Here is a 12,881-nt window from a genome sequence, read left to right on the forward strand (position 1 = left end):
ACTTCATATGTGGCTGATAAACAGCTTTGCATTGCAAAGCGTATCAGGCTTCTTAAAGGAAAGTTTGCATGTTTAAATGTGATAATGCAAGAACTGTTTACTGAAATAACATAGGGTAATTTAATTACAGGGAAAAAAATTCCAAGATCTCAAAGTAATGAGGAACCTGTGACACAAATCCTAATCTGGCATATGACAGCTGCAGAATGAATTCAAAAGATTTTTACCAGACTAATTATCTGTTAATGACCAGGCTCAGCAGGACACATCAAATTCCCAAGGTTTAGTTTCCAAGTCATGTGATTCGATCTTTAGCATGGCAGATGGCAGACAATGACTGCATACCGCTCTTTTATTCCAAGAGCTACACACATCATTTCTGTAACCCAGCACTAAAATTATTGTAATCGTACATCCACAAAGATATAACGTTACCACTGGTGGTGATACCACTATTTTTGCAGTGATTGTTTCCCACACTGTGCGCCTGTCATTTTTATTAAGTGCTGTCAGCTCGTGGTGTGCACTGACAAAAATTGAAAACCCAGCAGGATTTATCCTCTCTATAGATCCACAAAGACTCCAGCAAGTTGGATGTCACTTTTAACAGGACACACATGCTTGCTTTAAGCTAAAATATCAGCAATTTTTTTTTCAGTTGCCATGCTCTAACTTAAAAGTGCTGACTTCAAATCAGGGTCTGATTTTGCATTCATTTTGATAAATACTCTATTATTTTAACATCCTATTTCACCAGCCTGTTAGTTTGATGGCAGTGGGTATTACCAATTACGTATCTAAACCTTGCTTCAGTGAAAAAGATTCAATTCACACCCAGTGGACCCCAACCATTACGTTCTCAGTAATGTTACACCACAGCCCCAACACTAGAATTACGTATCCTTGTGGGGAGGAGACAGATGTACATTCTCTAATTTATCTGTACTATATTTTGGGTTATTGATCTCCAGAAAGTAAGAATAATATAGTGGGGGGTCCCCTGTTGTGCTCGCCCCCCAACAAATTCTAAAGACCTTTATTGCAGAAAGCCAAGTTTTCCAGGGCTAGACTGTGGCCATCTCACACGGCACAACCTTTATTTTTTGCGTACGCAGCAAAGCTGAAGAGCTTCCTCAGCATTATTGTTCACTGCCCGTTTAAGACACTCTTCTGAGATGACTCACTAGATGTTCAAGGTTTTCTTTTTTAAATGCTTTTTCTGTAACACCTTAAGCATCGTAATTGTTACTTTTAAACAAAATCCTTACTATTTTGCATTTTCTTTTTTCCTCAAAATGGTAATCGTACTGGTAATATGATCCTCTGACAACTGATAAAAATGGTAAACACTTTCTAGGGTAAATCCTAAACCACACATTATCTGCCTGTGGCCACTGTACCACTGTATGTAATGAAAATGCCCCAGAAAGTGTTCCATGACAATATTTGTAGCTGGAAAAAGATCTCTGTATTTTCATATTTAGAGTATTTTTCAGATCCCTGCATCTATGGCAGGGCACAGTTAATTTCAGGTTAGTTTCAGATAACACTTCCTTCCATAACTAACTACAGATGGGAACAGTTCTATGCCCATGAGCAGAGGCCAAAATTATCTCCTCTGAGTACACCATTTCCTCCTTTATTCTAGCAATAAATAACCATGGCTTCTAGTTCTGAGCATTCCAGTTGAAAGTCTGAACAAAAATATCACATAGCAGTGTCCATGGATGAATTAATTTCCTGTCATACGGACTTCCTCAAGATGAGGGCCACTTTAATTCTTTTGTTTTCCTTAGACTTGCAAGATTTGTATCCCATACTGACTAGACATCTCTCCACAGTTGTTCTCTGAAACAATTCCAGCCTCTAGCACAAGCCCAACTTCCCCCAAATCACATTTCATATCAAATACAAGATGTTTGCTAGCATTGGAAAAAAACTTGCTGTAACCGTAAACCCTGCTGTATGAATTCTCAATGGGATTCAGGTGTGTATACATGCACACTTTAATGTTGTCATTCATATTTTTGTTATTTTATCTCTAGCTCAACAGCTCTTCCAAAGTTGTAGATAGCTTTTAGTTACAGAAAACACTCACAAACAAACAAAAGAAGTTTTCTGAAACCTCAGAGACTGTTGGACCCCATTTATCTGCTCCACAAAAATCACCACTTCATTAATCTTAATTTTACAGTGACTATTTACCACTGAGTTCCACTGGATCTGATTAACTTTAAGCCTATTATTTCTTTTCCTATATACAGTGAAGATACAGAAGTAATTTCCTTTTTCTTTGCTGATACGTTTTTTTTTGTTCATTCCCCCAAAAACTTGTTGATGATCTTTCTCCAGTCTAAGCAATCCCATTTCCCTCCATCTTTCTTTATGGAACATGTTTTCTTAATTTTTACTCTTCCCTGGATTTTTCCATAATAAAGCTCTCTTGCTGCTGTCATCACATTGGGTGAGACAGAGCAGAATGGCCACCTGACACATACATCAGAAACAAGATGATTGACCATACCTTTCATATGGATGTTGGCTTTCCTCTCCTATGCACAACTGACACCATGAATTCATCTTCAGTTGTGATCCTTTACCACTTCAACCACAACTACTTGCCACTTCCTATCTGCATTGTTAGTAATCAGCGAGTCCAAGATTACTCGCCTGCCTTATCCTAAGCTGTTTCTGTAGTTTGTCAAGATTATTCTAATTCTCTGTTGTCCAGGTTTCCTGTAGCTCATCCGTTTGGTGTGTTCTTTGTATTTATTAAGCATATCCTCCATTCCACCTTCCAGGTCATTTAGAGTGACTAGTATAGACACACATTCATTGACCCCACCTCAATATAAAATTCCAGTTTGGCAGTGAATCATAAATAATTATTCAGAACAACAGTATGCCAACTGTATATCCAGTTAAGTAGTGCCTTTTTGCTAGACCATGCTTCCCTAGCTGACTGATGTGAAAACACAGTGTCAAAAAGCTTACTTCAGATACAAGTAAGTAGCCGCTACTGTTTTTCCCCCTTGTCTCTGCCCGGTCAAGTCATTGTTTCATAACTCTTTATTGTTAAAAATGCCAGCAACAACAAAAAAACCACAAAACCCCTCCAAAACCCCACATAATACACTGTTGAAGCTTTTTGTGTCCTGAGCTCAACCCAAAACAGCAGGCTACCTGAGCAGACAGGTGCTATGTCAGAGCCCTTCTAGCCTATCACACGCATAAAGGGGACTCTACCAAATAACGTGGAACTTTTCAACTTCCAGATAACAGAGGTGTTCCACTGCTACATTTTTACTCATAAAAGGGGAAAAGGGTCCAGCCAACCATCAGCAAGTGATTCACAGTATTGCTTCCTCAATTTTTTTCCCCATAAGTCTCAGAGTGACGTTTATTTAGTTCAACCTTGGGGACACTCATCTCATCCAATAAACATCAGCTGTAGGATGATTAGACTCTTCCAGGACTCCCCTGTACTCTTTTTCAGGGTTTCCCCATGCCTTGGAAAGTAATCTTTCAATCTAGCTCTTCCACATTGGTTTTGTCTCATGTCTGTCCAGTGAATGAGAAACTTAGCTCTTGACAACATCTAGTATGAGGTTTTCTTTTCCTACTCTGTATTGTAAGTGTGTATCTTTTCTGATTTAATTTCCCAGGCCACTTAGTTCCTATTGTTTTGAAAGGTGTCTCTCTCGAAAGTTCTAGTCTCTCTTTTTTAAAGACAACCTAAATACTACTTCTGGTTGCATCTCCATCAGTATGTTTTACTGTTTCTCACGTGATAATAGTTTGTGGACTCATGTCAGCTAAAAAAACACACAAAACAAAAAAACCAACCTCACCATCAAACCAACAATATGTATGTGATATTCCACTCTTACATTGCAGTGCTATCTGCTGCTGCATCATGAGGTCTCAGAGGTCGTGGTTCTGTTCCCATTCTCATATGATGTTGCACACACTCTGGTCATTTTTAAGTCTTATAAATCAATATAAAGACTGTGGTGATTTCTGCCCCCCCAGTAGACATAACTCTCATTTGTGTAATTTGCCACATAATAAACAGATTGACATGCTTTTTCTTGTGGACATCAACACAAATTCTGAAAAGGGTTTTTATCCAACATATCTACTCTTTCAATGGTTAGGTTGTCAACCATATCCACAGTGTCAAATCACCAAGTCGTCTGGCAAATTTTCAATTGCTGTCTAGAAGTTGACTCTACCCCTTCTGACCTTCAGCCTTTAAGATGAATGCAGGTACTATCATTACTGTTCAAAGTCTTGAAGCTAGGTGAGGAAAGAATGGCCCACAAACGCCCAACTTCTGTGTGCCCAACTTCTCTGCAATGCAGATAATCACTCCTTTTGCAGCTGCAGCTGATATTCCTCTATAACAATATACAAGCCTTTTTAAGAATTGAGGAATGCAAGGGCTTAAGAGTTTTTCCCCCCTCATACTTGCAGGTGGATGCAACATTTCAGCTTAAAGTACTGTTTTAAATTTCAGCAGAACTAGAACTGCACAAAATTGGAGCTTTCTATATTCTTGCAAAATTCCCTGTAACAGAAATTCAAATCTGTGCTATTTCCAATACGTTTATGAACGTGCCTATACTAGGCTGGAGCATGAGACTTAAGATAAAGACTTCTTTTGGTTTCAGTAGCTTTCAATTACACATAATGACTGCTAAATTGGAAGCAAGTTTCTATTACAGTTGTTTCTCAGCCTGCAATGAAATATCAGACAGTGATGTAACGATACTATTAAATGACACTTAAAAAAAGTGTACACCTAACTCCTAGTGCCTGGTTCCTTTAAAAAAAAAAAGTGTACTGCTGATGAATAAGACAGTTGAAAACAAAGTAGTCTTTTCACTGTCATTAGTTAGGAAAGAATTGAGCTAATTGAGTATTTGCTGAAACTACTCAGTCAACTGCAATACAATTTTTTTTTTTAAATCTATACAAATATGTATTGACATACAAAACTGGAAAATTGAGAAAAACAAAATTCATAAGTTCCAAAACTTGGCTTAGTACCAAATAGTCAGCTCTCACTGAGATTCATATTTTAGTAAAAACACTGTATGAATGGAGGTTTTCAGATCTGAATGACAGACGCCTACGTGCCAGAAGAATTGAAACAAGAATATGGGGAATACCAGTGGTACTAATAAACGAGATCTCTCCTGCTCATCCCTTGTTTTGGTTTCTGCCCTCTATGATGAGGGTGTTAATAGCTGCAGTTGGTCTCCTTAGTGTTTCCACTAAAAAGCAAATACAAAATTCAGTTTGCAGAAGCTATCATTTCTACTAAGAATTTTCAAATCTGTCACTGTAAAATAAAAAATTACTGAGAGGAGAGCATGATGAGTCTGGTGAATACTTCCAGATTTAATATCTGTTTTCTTCAGTTACCCAGTGAACACCTTATGAAAAGCTTTGTTAACAGAAAACTAGTGAGCTTTTAGTTTCAGAGCTAGCCACCAACATACCTGTCATCAGGTCTCATGGCTTATCTGTGGTATGTTCTCAATATTTTGGGAATGGAGTATAGAAAAGGTGGCTCATCCACCTTTTCAATCCTGTTAAGGATATTAATCCATGACGCTGCAACACAATGCAAGCTTAAAAAGTTACTATCTTCCTGGAGTGAAGATTTAATTTTGTGTGTCAAATAATAAAAGCTTTGGGGTTCTGTATGGCTTTTTCTGAGTTTCTCAGAGGAAATTCCTGCCATATAACCCCCCGTACATTATACTCTTTTAAACAATTCATGCAGGTAATTTACCATTAGGTTGCTACCCTACACTTCACAAACTTGAAGCTTGTTTAGCAAGACAGAAACCCTCCATTCTCTACCGAGACAATGAAGGGTTAATTCCCCAACTGGAGAAGTTTCAGTCTGACTGTCCTTGCTTCACAGTAGGATAGTGACAGATTCCAGCAAAGAATAGAAAGGAAAAATGCAGCCAAGTAAGGAAAACACTTTGGTCAAACAAATATGTTAGGCAAACCTCAATGTCAGAAGCACAAAGACAGGAATAGCACAAGCCTGCACTGCAGAGTTAAAGCTTAGTTACTTTTACAGGAATATTCTTCCTCACATAGAAACTACCACAAAAGTCTTGGGAGGTAAAAAAAGTTGGTTGCTGAACAGCTTGAAAGTGAAAAGTCAGCCTTGCATCAATGTAGTTAAAAAAAGATTCTATACTTGAGGCTACAAAGCACTAATATTCTAAGTTACAGAATCCATATTGAAACTGAAGATAAAAGGAAACCCTGTAAATGTTATAAAATTTTACAATCAAAAGCTAGATAACTGTCTTCCTACATGATAATCAAGGAAAATTTCCAACATGGACATTATTCTCCGTGCTACTATCATCAAGATGTCAGAAAAGTAAATAAAAACTATTCTGAGGACATCCTTTCTGTTGTACTGCTTGAAATTAAAAAGATTTCTTCATAGATCACTGGTTTCATGATAATTTCTACAAATGTTAAACAGTTCTATTGGAAAACAAAATCGTCCTATAAGTCATTAATCTTAATGTCATAAGTCATAATCACCCTATAAGCCATAATCGCCCTACAGAACAACGCATTCCCCACTAAAAGGATACCAATTTTATACATGCATGTTTTAAATACCTGAATTTCAGCATCAGTTGCATATTAAACAGAAAATACAGCCTAAACGTATTCGCTTAAAAAAACCACAAAAATATGTATTTCCTCATAGATAAAAATATGAAGGAGCAGGGAAAAGAAAAAAACAAAACCCTGAGAAACACAAGAGCTACATTTATAGGAACACAGCCATTTACAAAATGCCTCTTTTTTTTTTTTTTTAAATGGTTGCCTTTCAAGCTGTGCCAACACTATAATGAACATAAAAGACCTGCCTCCCTAGCAGATTTAGAAGAATAAACCATTACTACATTAGAGAAAAGAGGCTCAGAAATTTCCACCAATTGGCAATTGGCAGCAAAGCAATTCTTTATTTGCCAAACCCCACAAAGCCCTTGGGCACCAACCTCTACATATACCAGCAGTGAACAAACAAACAAACAAAAAATCCCTATTGCCTAAAACTGCGGTCAGCCCTTCACTTTGGAGAAACAAACAAAAAACCCCCAGAAGTCTCTATCCTCCTAGATAAGCAGGAGGCGGCTTTTATTATCCGGGCGTTTAAAAGTCACAGGTCTTCTAGCTGGGGCACTATATCGCATGCCCACTTAAATGACGATTACACTACGGTTGTGCAAGCAAAGGCTCTTTCCCAAAGGCTTTTCTTCCAAATAGAAGAGAGGTCTCCACATTTATGCACTACTACTGCTGGAACAGTTTACACAGAGAGGCAGTTGTAAGGAGCAGCTCTTCACAGGCTGTTAACAGTGAGAACTAGGGACTTCCCAATCCTACTTGAGAACACCTACATCTACATCTGCAGTCCAAGTTTGATTATTGCCTTTAACATCGAAGGGCAGTAGGAGGTACTGCAGCTATTAGAAATCCTATTTTGGAGCATTACCAAGGATTGGTCATCTTCACTGTGGACTGAAGACAGCCATCATCCACCATGGGTGACAGTAATGTGCAAACAACACATGTGAGATTTAATTTTAATTAATTTTATTGATCCCTGATGCACTATTGCAACTTTCACCTCAGTGCAGACCAGTAAGTTTCTACTGTATTAAAAATGCAATAGAAGAGGTGAATCCGAACTGAGAATCCTATTTTTCTGCAGTTTATTTTCCTGATTCTTTCTATCTGCTTGCTTAAGAAGATTAAAATCATCTTACCTGAGACAGTAACAGAAGACTTCATGGATAGAAAAGACTAATTACTGCATAATAAATATTCTCAAAGCTGTTTTATGACAAATTGAATTAAACATGACCAAAACACATTTTGGATGTTCCTAGAAAGGATTCTCTCTTAATACAGCTCGTTAACAAATCTCATTAAAAATCAAACCTACTAGAAAAACTAAAGAGCACAACATTATAGTGACACCAAATACTGAAAATCAAGAGTCTCAGTGATCCATTTGCCTCGCTATATTTAATACCAAAAGAACACAAGAAGTTCTTTTCAAGTACTTAGTTATAAAAAGTATATCCACAGCACACAGAAGATAACCAGAGAGACAGACCTCACATCGAGACAATCTGGGCAAGTGCACTTGTTCTGCAATACATTTGCTAGCAACTTTCAACACTGCAAAGTGCTTTAAGTAGCCTATAGGATTACAATCTTTTTTTTTTTTTTTTACTTCGAGTGTAGTGGTCAACTTTTGCATTATAGACAATTTAAAATATTAATATCTAAAAAAAATTTAATACAAATTTTTAAAGTTGCCATTTAACTGCCCTTATTCAGAAGCAGGTTAAAGCATATACAGTAACAATAATTCAAGTTACAAACATAAAGAAGCTTAGATTAATTCATAATTATTAGAGGGTCACAGCAATTTATTCTCCTACCTGCTTTCCATCCAGTGTACAAAGTCTCTTGACTACACCCGAATCTAACTTAATGGCTTCTGTGATGTCAGTCAAGACCTGTTCGAAGGAGTGAGCAGTCTTCTTATTCAGCAGAATTCTCACAGCTTTCCGTGGTTTTACTCCACTCCTAATAACAGTCACTAATTTGGGTTTAATGAAGTCTTTACTCTCCTTCACTTCACTCTTTGTGGATGTCAAAGATGTCAAGGATCGAGTGGACCCAGTCCTTATGTTCACACACCAGTTTGGATTGACATTCTTGGTGTAATCAACTTTGCGATACGGTTCGTTAGATGCACATACATAACTTTCACCTGAAAAGAAGATGACATTTTCATAATTTAAGGGGTTTTGCAGCTATTTTTTGTCAGTTAAAAAACCCCAAAAAAACCAAATTTTTCAGAAGGAGTGATTTCCCTGTATTTCAACTGCAGGCCATTTTAAATGGAGGACTGTAAATTATCAGAGCTTTCCACCCGAACAATACTCTCAGAGTGGTTTCAACAGGTTTCAAAAAAACTCTGGTTAAGAAATAAAAGAAGAAAAGGAAAGGGTAATGAGGGGGTTGAAGATATTTCCCATTTCTTTTGGATCATAAGTTCTGACTGCAGACTTCTTTTAGAAGTGCTTACATTACTTGAGTTCACAATACATGACATTAAGAGCATTATCCTACAACAAATACCCAGGTCCGTCCCCATATATTCATCAAGTATATGCTTCAAGACGTGTACACACATACCTATGTTTAATAATTAATTATTTTAAAAGGAACAACTTTTAAACAGAATAAAATTTAAGCATCTCAAGATCCTTGCCCTGAAGGACACATTAATTTACCAGGAGTTACTGCCCTTCTACCAAGGGTACACTGTTGAAATGTATTCACTTCAACATTTTTTAGACCAAACACCAGCTGTGGCCACAAATGAGATTCTGAGACTACAGGAATATGAAACGATATCTATAGTTCCCCATTTTAATTTCTTACCCAATTTATTGAATTAAATATGCATGAAATATCATGCACTGCTGATATTTCCTGAAGTCATGAAAGGGAGGTCAGAGGACAAAAACATGTTATCACACACACCTTTACATCAAATTTTTTGAAGTGGCACCAGTCATGATGCAGACCTAAGGAATTTGTTACTTTTCTCCATTCCATGACATAATGCAAGGCTGGAGACTAACTGGCTTTTTTTGTTCTTGTTGTTTGAAGAAGACAGTTCTCTCTTCAAACTGCTGCTTGTTGCTTATCACAACTCCTTTCATGTCTGACAGCAATATGCAAGATGCAGACCATGACAAAGGACATCGTTAACTCTGGGTTATTTCTGTAGCCCATATCCTTGAGGTCTCACAAAATGACATCCAAAGACTTTCTCAAAGAGGCAGAGTATTGCCAGAAGGATGAAAGGGAAGCATTCCAAACTGATGGAAAACACCATTTCTCCAGGCAGAAGAGCTACCTACATCTTAAAAAGCTTAACCTGTTCTAAGAGTAAAGCTACACACTCTCAAGGTCACTGGTGGAACAAACCAAACTCACCTCCTATATACACAGCAAGAGGAGTAAAGAATACACATACATCTACTGGACAGTACTGCAAAAGTTAAAAAATGTACACCTATGTTTAGATACACACTAGAAAACTTTTAAACAATACTTTTACTTTCTGAACTCTAGTTTGGAGAGCTGATACAGCTTAGAAGTTGTACAGCTTATTCTAAAGGCAATACAGTAAACTACTTTCAAACATGTGAAAAATTACTGTGATCTGAAAGACTTTTTCGTGTTTCTTTTCCCACACCAATGACATTTCTTTCTAATTTATCTTGTATTTAGACCTTCTTGAAAGCTTGTTTGCTGTATTGAAGAAAACAGATTATAAGAAGTTAACAACAATTTTGTTTGGGAAAGTTTGGCAGCCAGCTCTGCCTCCACAAACATCACTGGGAATGTACTCCACTGAGGTACAAAGAAAAAATTTACTTTGAGGTTTTATGGATGCTACTGCCTTGCCTTTATTTTTCCTCTTCACTCATCCCCGTCATTCCTCCTCATATTCACAGACCAAGTGGTACACAAAACAGAAACCAACACAGACAAACACAGACTCCTCCTCTTTCCCCCAAAAAATGAGCAAAGCAAATTGAGCTGTTTTCAGCCCATAAACTCCTTGAACAGGATTTCCACACACCTGCATGCACACTAGCACTAATCTACAAGGGGGGGGAGGGGGAGGAACAACCACACAGCTAGAAGCTTGTGCTGTCCCAGAACTACATGCTGAGTTGCAACAAGACTCCAAGCAATCTGATTTAATCAGACCTGCTTAAAGCAAGATATTGGATGAGATGACCTCAGAAGGTCCCTTCCAAACTAAATTATCCTATGATTCTAAATAAGTGGACAGTTCTCTTTCAACAGAGGTGTTCAGAACCTGAAAACAGGTCATCTGCCCTGTTACTGTGAAATAGCATGAGATGTTCACGTTTTGTTACAGCAGCACAGCTGCAACAGAAAGCAAAATCTTCCCTCTCTACATCTTCTAATACTAGATTCAAAGGACTATGCTTATTTTCTAAACGATTTCTAATAAGCCATGGAGTGGTCCATCTCTAAACACAGGGCTGACAAAAAAGAAGCATCTCAAAGAAGCTGGTAGTTCTAATTCATATCAATAGACTTACTAGCATTGTAACTGCTGATCATTTTGTTATTCTCCTCTCTAGAACTAGTTTACTGTGTGACAGAGAACCCTGGTGTGGTTTAACCCCAGCTGGCAACGAATTACCATGCAGCCGCTCACTCACTACCCCATGGTGGGATGGGAGAGAGAAAATCAGAAGGGTAAAAGTGAGAAAACTCATTCGTTGAGATAAAGACAGTTTAATAGGTAAAGCAAAAGCCACGCACGTGAGCAAAGAAAAATAAGGGCTTCATTCACAGCTTCCCATCGGCAGGCAGGTGTTCAGCCATCTACAGGAAAGCAGGCCTCAATCACACGTAACTTGCTACTTGGGAAGACAAATGCCATCGCTCTGAATGTCCTCACTCTTCCTTCTTCTTCCCCCGGCTTTATATGCTGAGCACGACGTCATGTGGTATGGAATATCCCTTTGGTCAGTTGGGGCCAGCTGGCCCAGCTGTGTCCCCTCCCGGCTTCTTGTGCACCCCCCCGTCCCCCCCCGCCTGCTCGCTGGTGGGGTGGGGTGAGGAGCAGAAAAGGCCTTGACTCTGTGTAAGCCCTGCTCAGCAGTGACTAAAACACCCCTGCATTACCAACACTGTTTTCAGCACAAACCCAAAACATAGGCCCATAGTAGCTACTATGAAGAAAACTAACTCTATCCCAGCCAAATCCAGCACAAGTCCCTTAGGACAATTTTTTCCGTGATTACATGCTAAACTTTTCATGGATGCACCTAGTAAGTGACTTTGTTTCTTGTATTGGTTAGGAATGTTAATTAGTATTTCCTCCTCCAAAAAAATTAACAGAAGGTAATTTAGTCATTATTCTGGATGCCTAATATTAGGCATTCAACTTTGGGAAGTCCCTGACCACTTGCTTTGAAGTTTATTCATCTGCATAAGACTTTGGTAATATTTAATCATCCTCTGATAATAGTTTATATATAAACAAACTTGACAGCATCGTGTGCATGAGAAAACCTTCCTAAACACACCGAGAGCCGCTAGCATCTCAACGATTTTACATAAGCTTCAGTACATGAAATCACCTATCACTTCAGAGCAATGTCTTCAGTACAGCCTGTCCAGCTGTGTGCAAGAGAGTTAAATGAATTCTAGCAATCAGCACTACTGGTACCTCAAAATTCACCATCATTGAGGATGTCTGGAATTATCCTTTCCAACTCAAAAAGAATGTACTTCCTAGACTACTTTTTTAAGCTAGACAGGTTTTTAAAAAAACACACCAAATGCACACACGATAATTCGAAGTTAAACCTCAGGGCTGAAGCTTAAATCAACAAAGTTTAAAAAAAGCAAACAACCCACAAAAAAACCTCAAAATTAGGGCTATTCAGGAACAGGCTCTCCAACTTGAAATAAATTAATTGCTGTACACAAAGAAGTACAGGTGGAGAACAAAAGGTTCCTTTACTAGAGGACTTACCATAGAAGAGCCTCAATATGGTATGCTAGCTTTATATTATGATACATGTCCACAGAAGATAGCCTCTTTACACTATCATGGAATGTGATCTACTATCTGCCAGAGCTGTACTACAACACAACAGAAATTGTCCCATTATAAAACTTTCAGTCAGTATTAATCCAAAAGGATCTTAACTTCTTTTAAAATAGCAGTGTAAAACTCTTTC

General features: G+C 38.0%; 1 protein-coding gene across 1 annotated transcript in view; it reads right to left on the reverse strand.

Annotated features, from left to right (window-relative positions):
• DCLK2 (doublecortin-like kinase 2) overlaps window positions 1–12,881 on the reverse strand; it is a gene marked incomplete at its 5' end in the record, with an annotated part of 88,894 nt that overhangs the window by 67,523 nt on the left and 8,490 nt on the right. The window contains one exon of the mRNA XM_010292100.1: window positions 8,508–8,842. Within this exon, the coding sequence (XP_010290402.1) occupies window positions 8,508–8,842 (335 nt within the window). The remainder of the gene's footprint in view (window positions 1–8,507; window positions 8,843–12,881) is intronic.

Source organism: Phaethon lepturus, unplaced genomic scaffold (assembly GCF_000687285.1).
Source record: "Phaethon lepturus isolate BGI_N335 unplaced genomic scaffold, ASM68728v1 scaffold1898, whole genome shotgun sequence".
In the NCBI taxonomy this organism is placed as follows: domain Eukaryota; kingdom Metazoa; phylum Chordata; class Aves; order Phaethontiformes; family Phaethontidae; genus Phaethon; species Phaethon lepturus.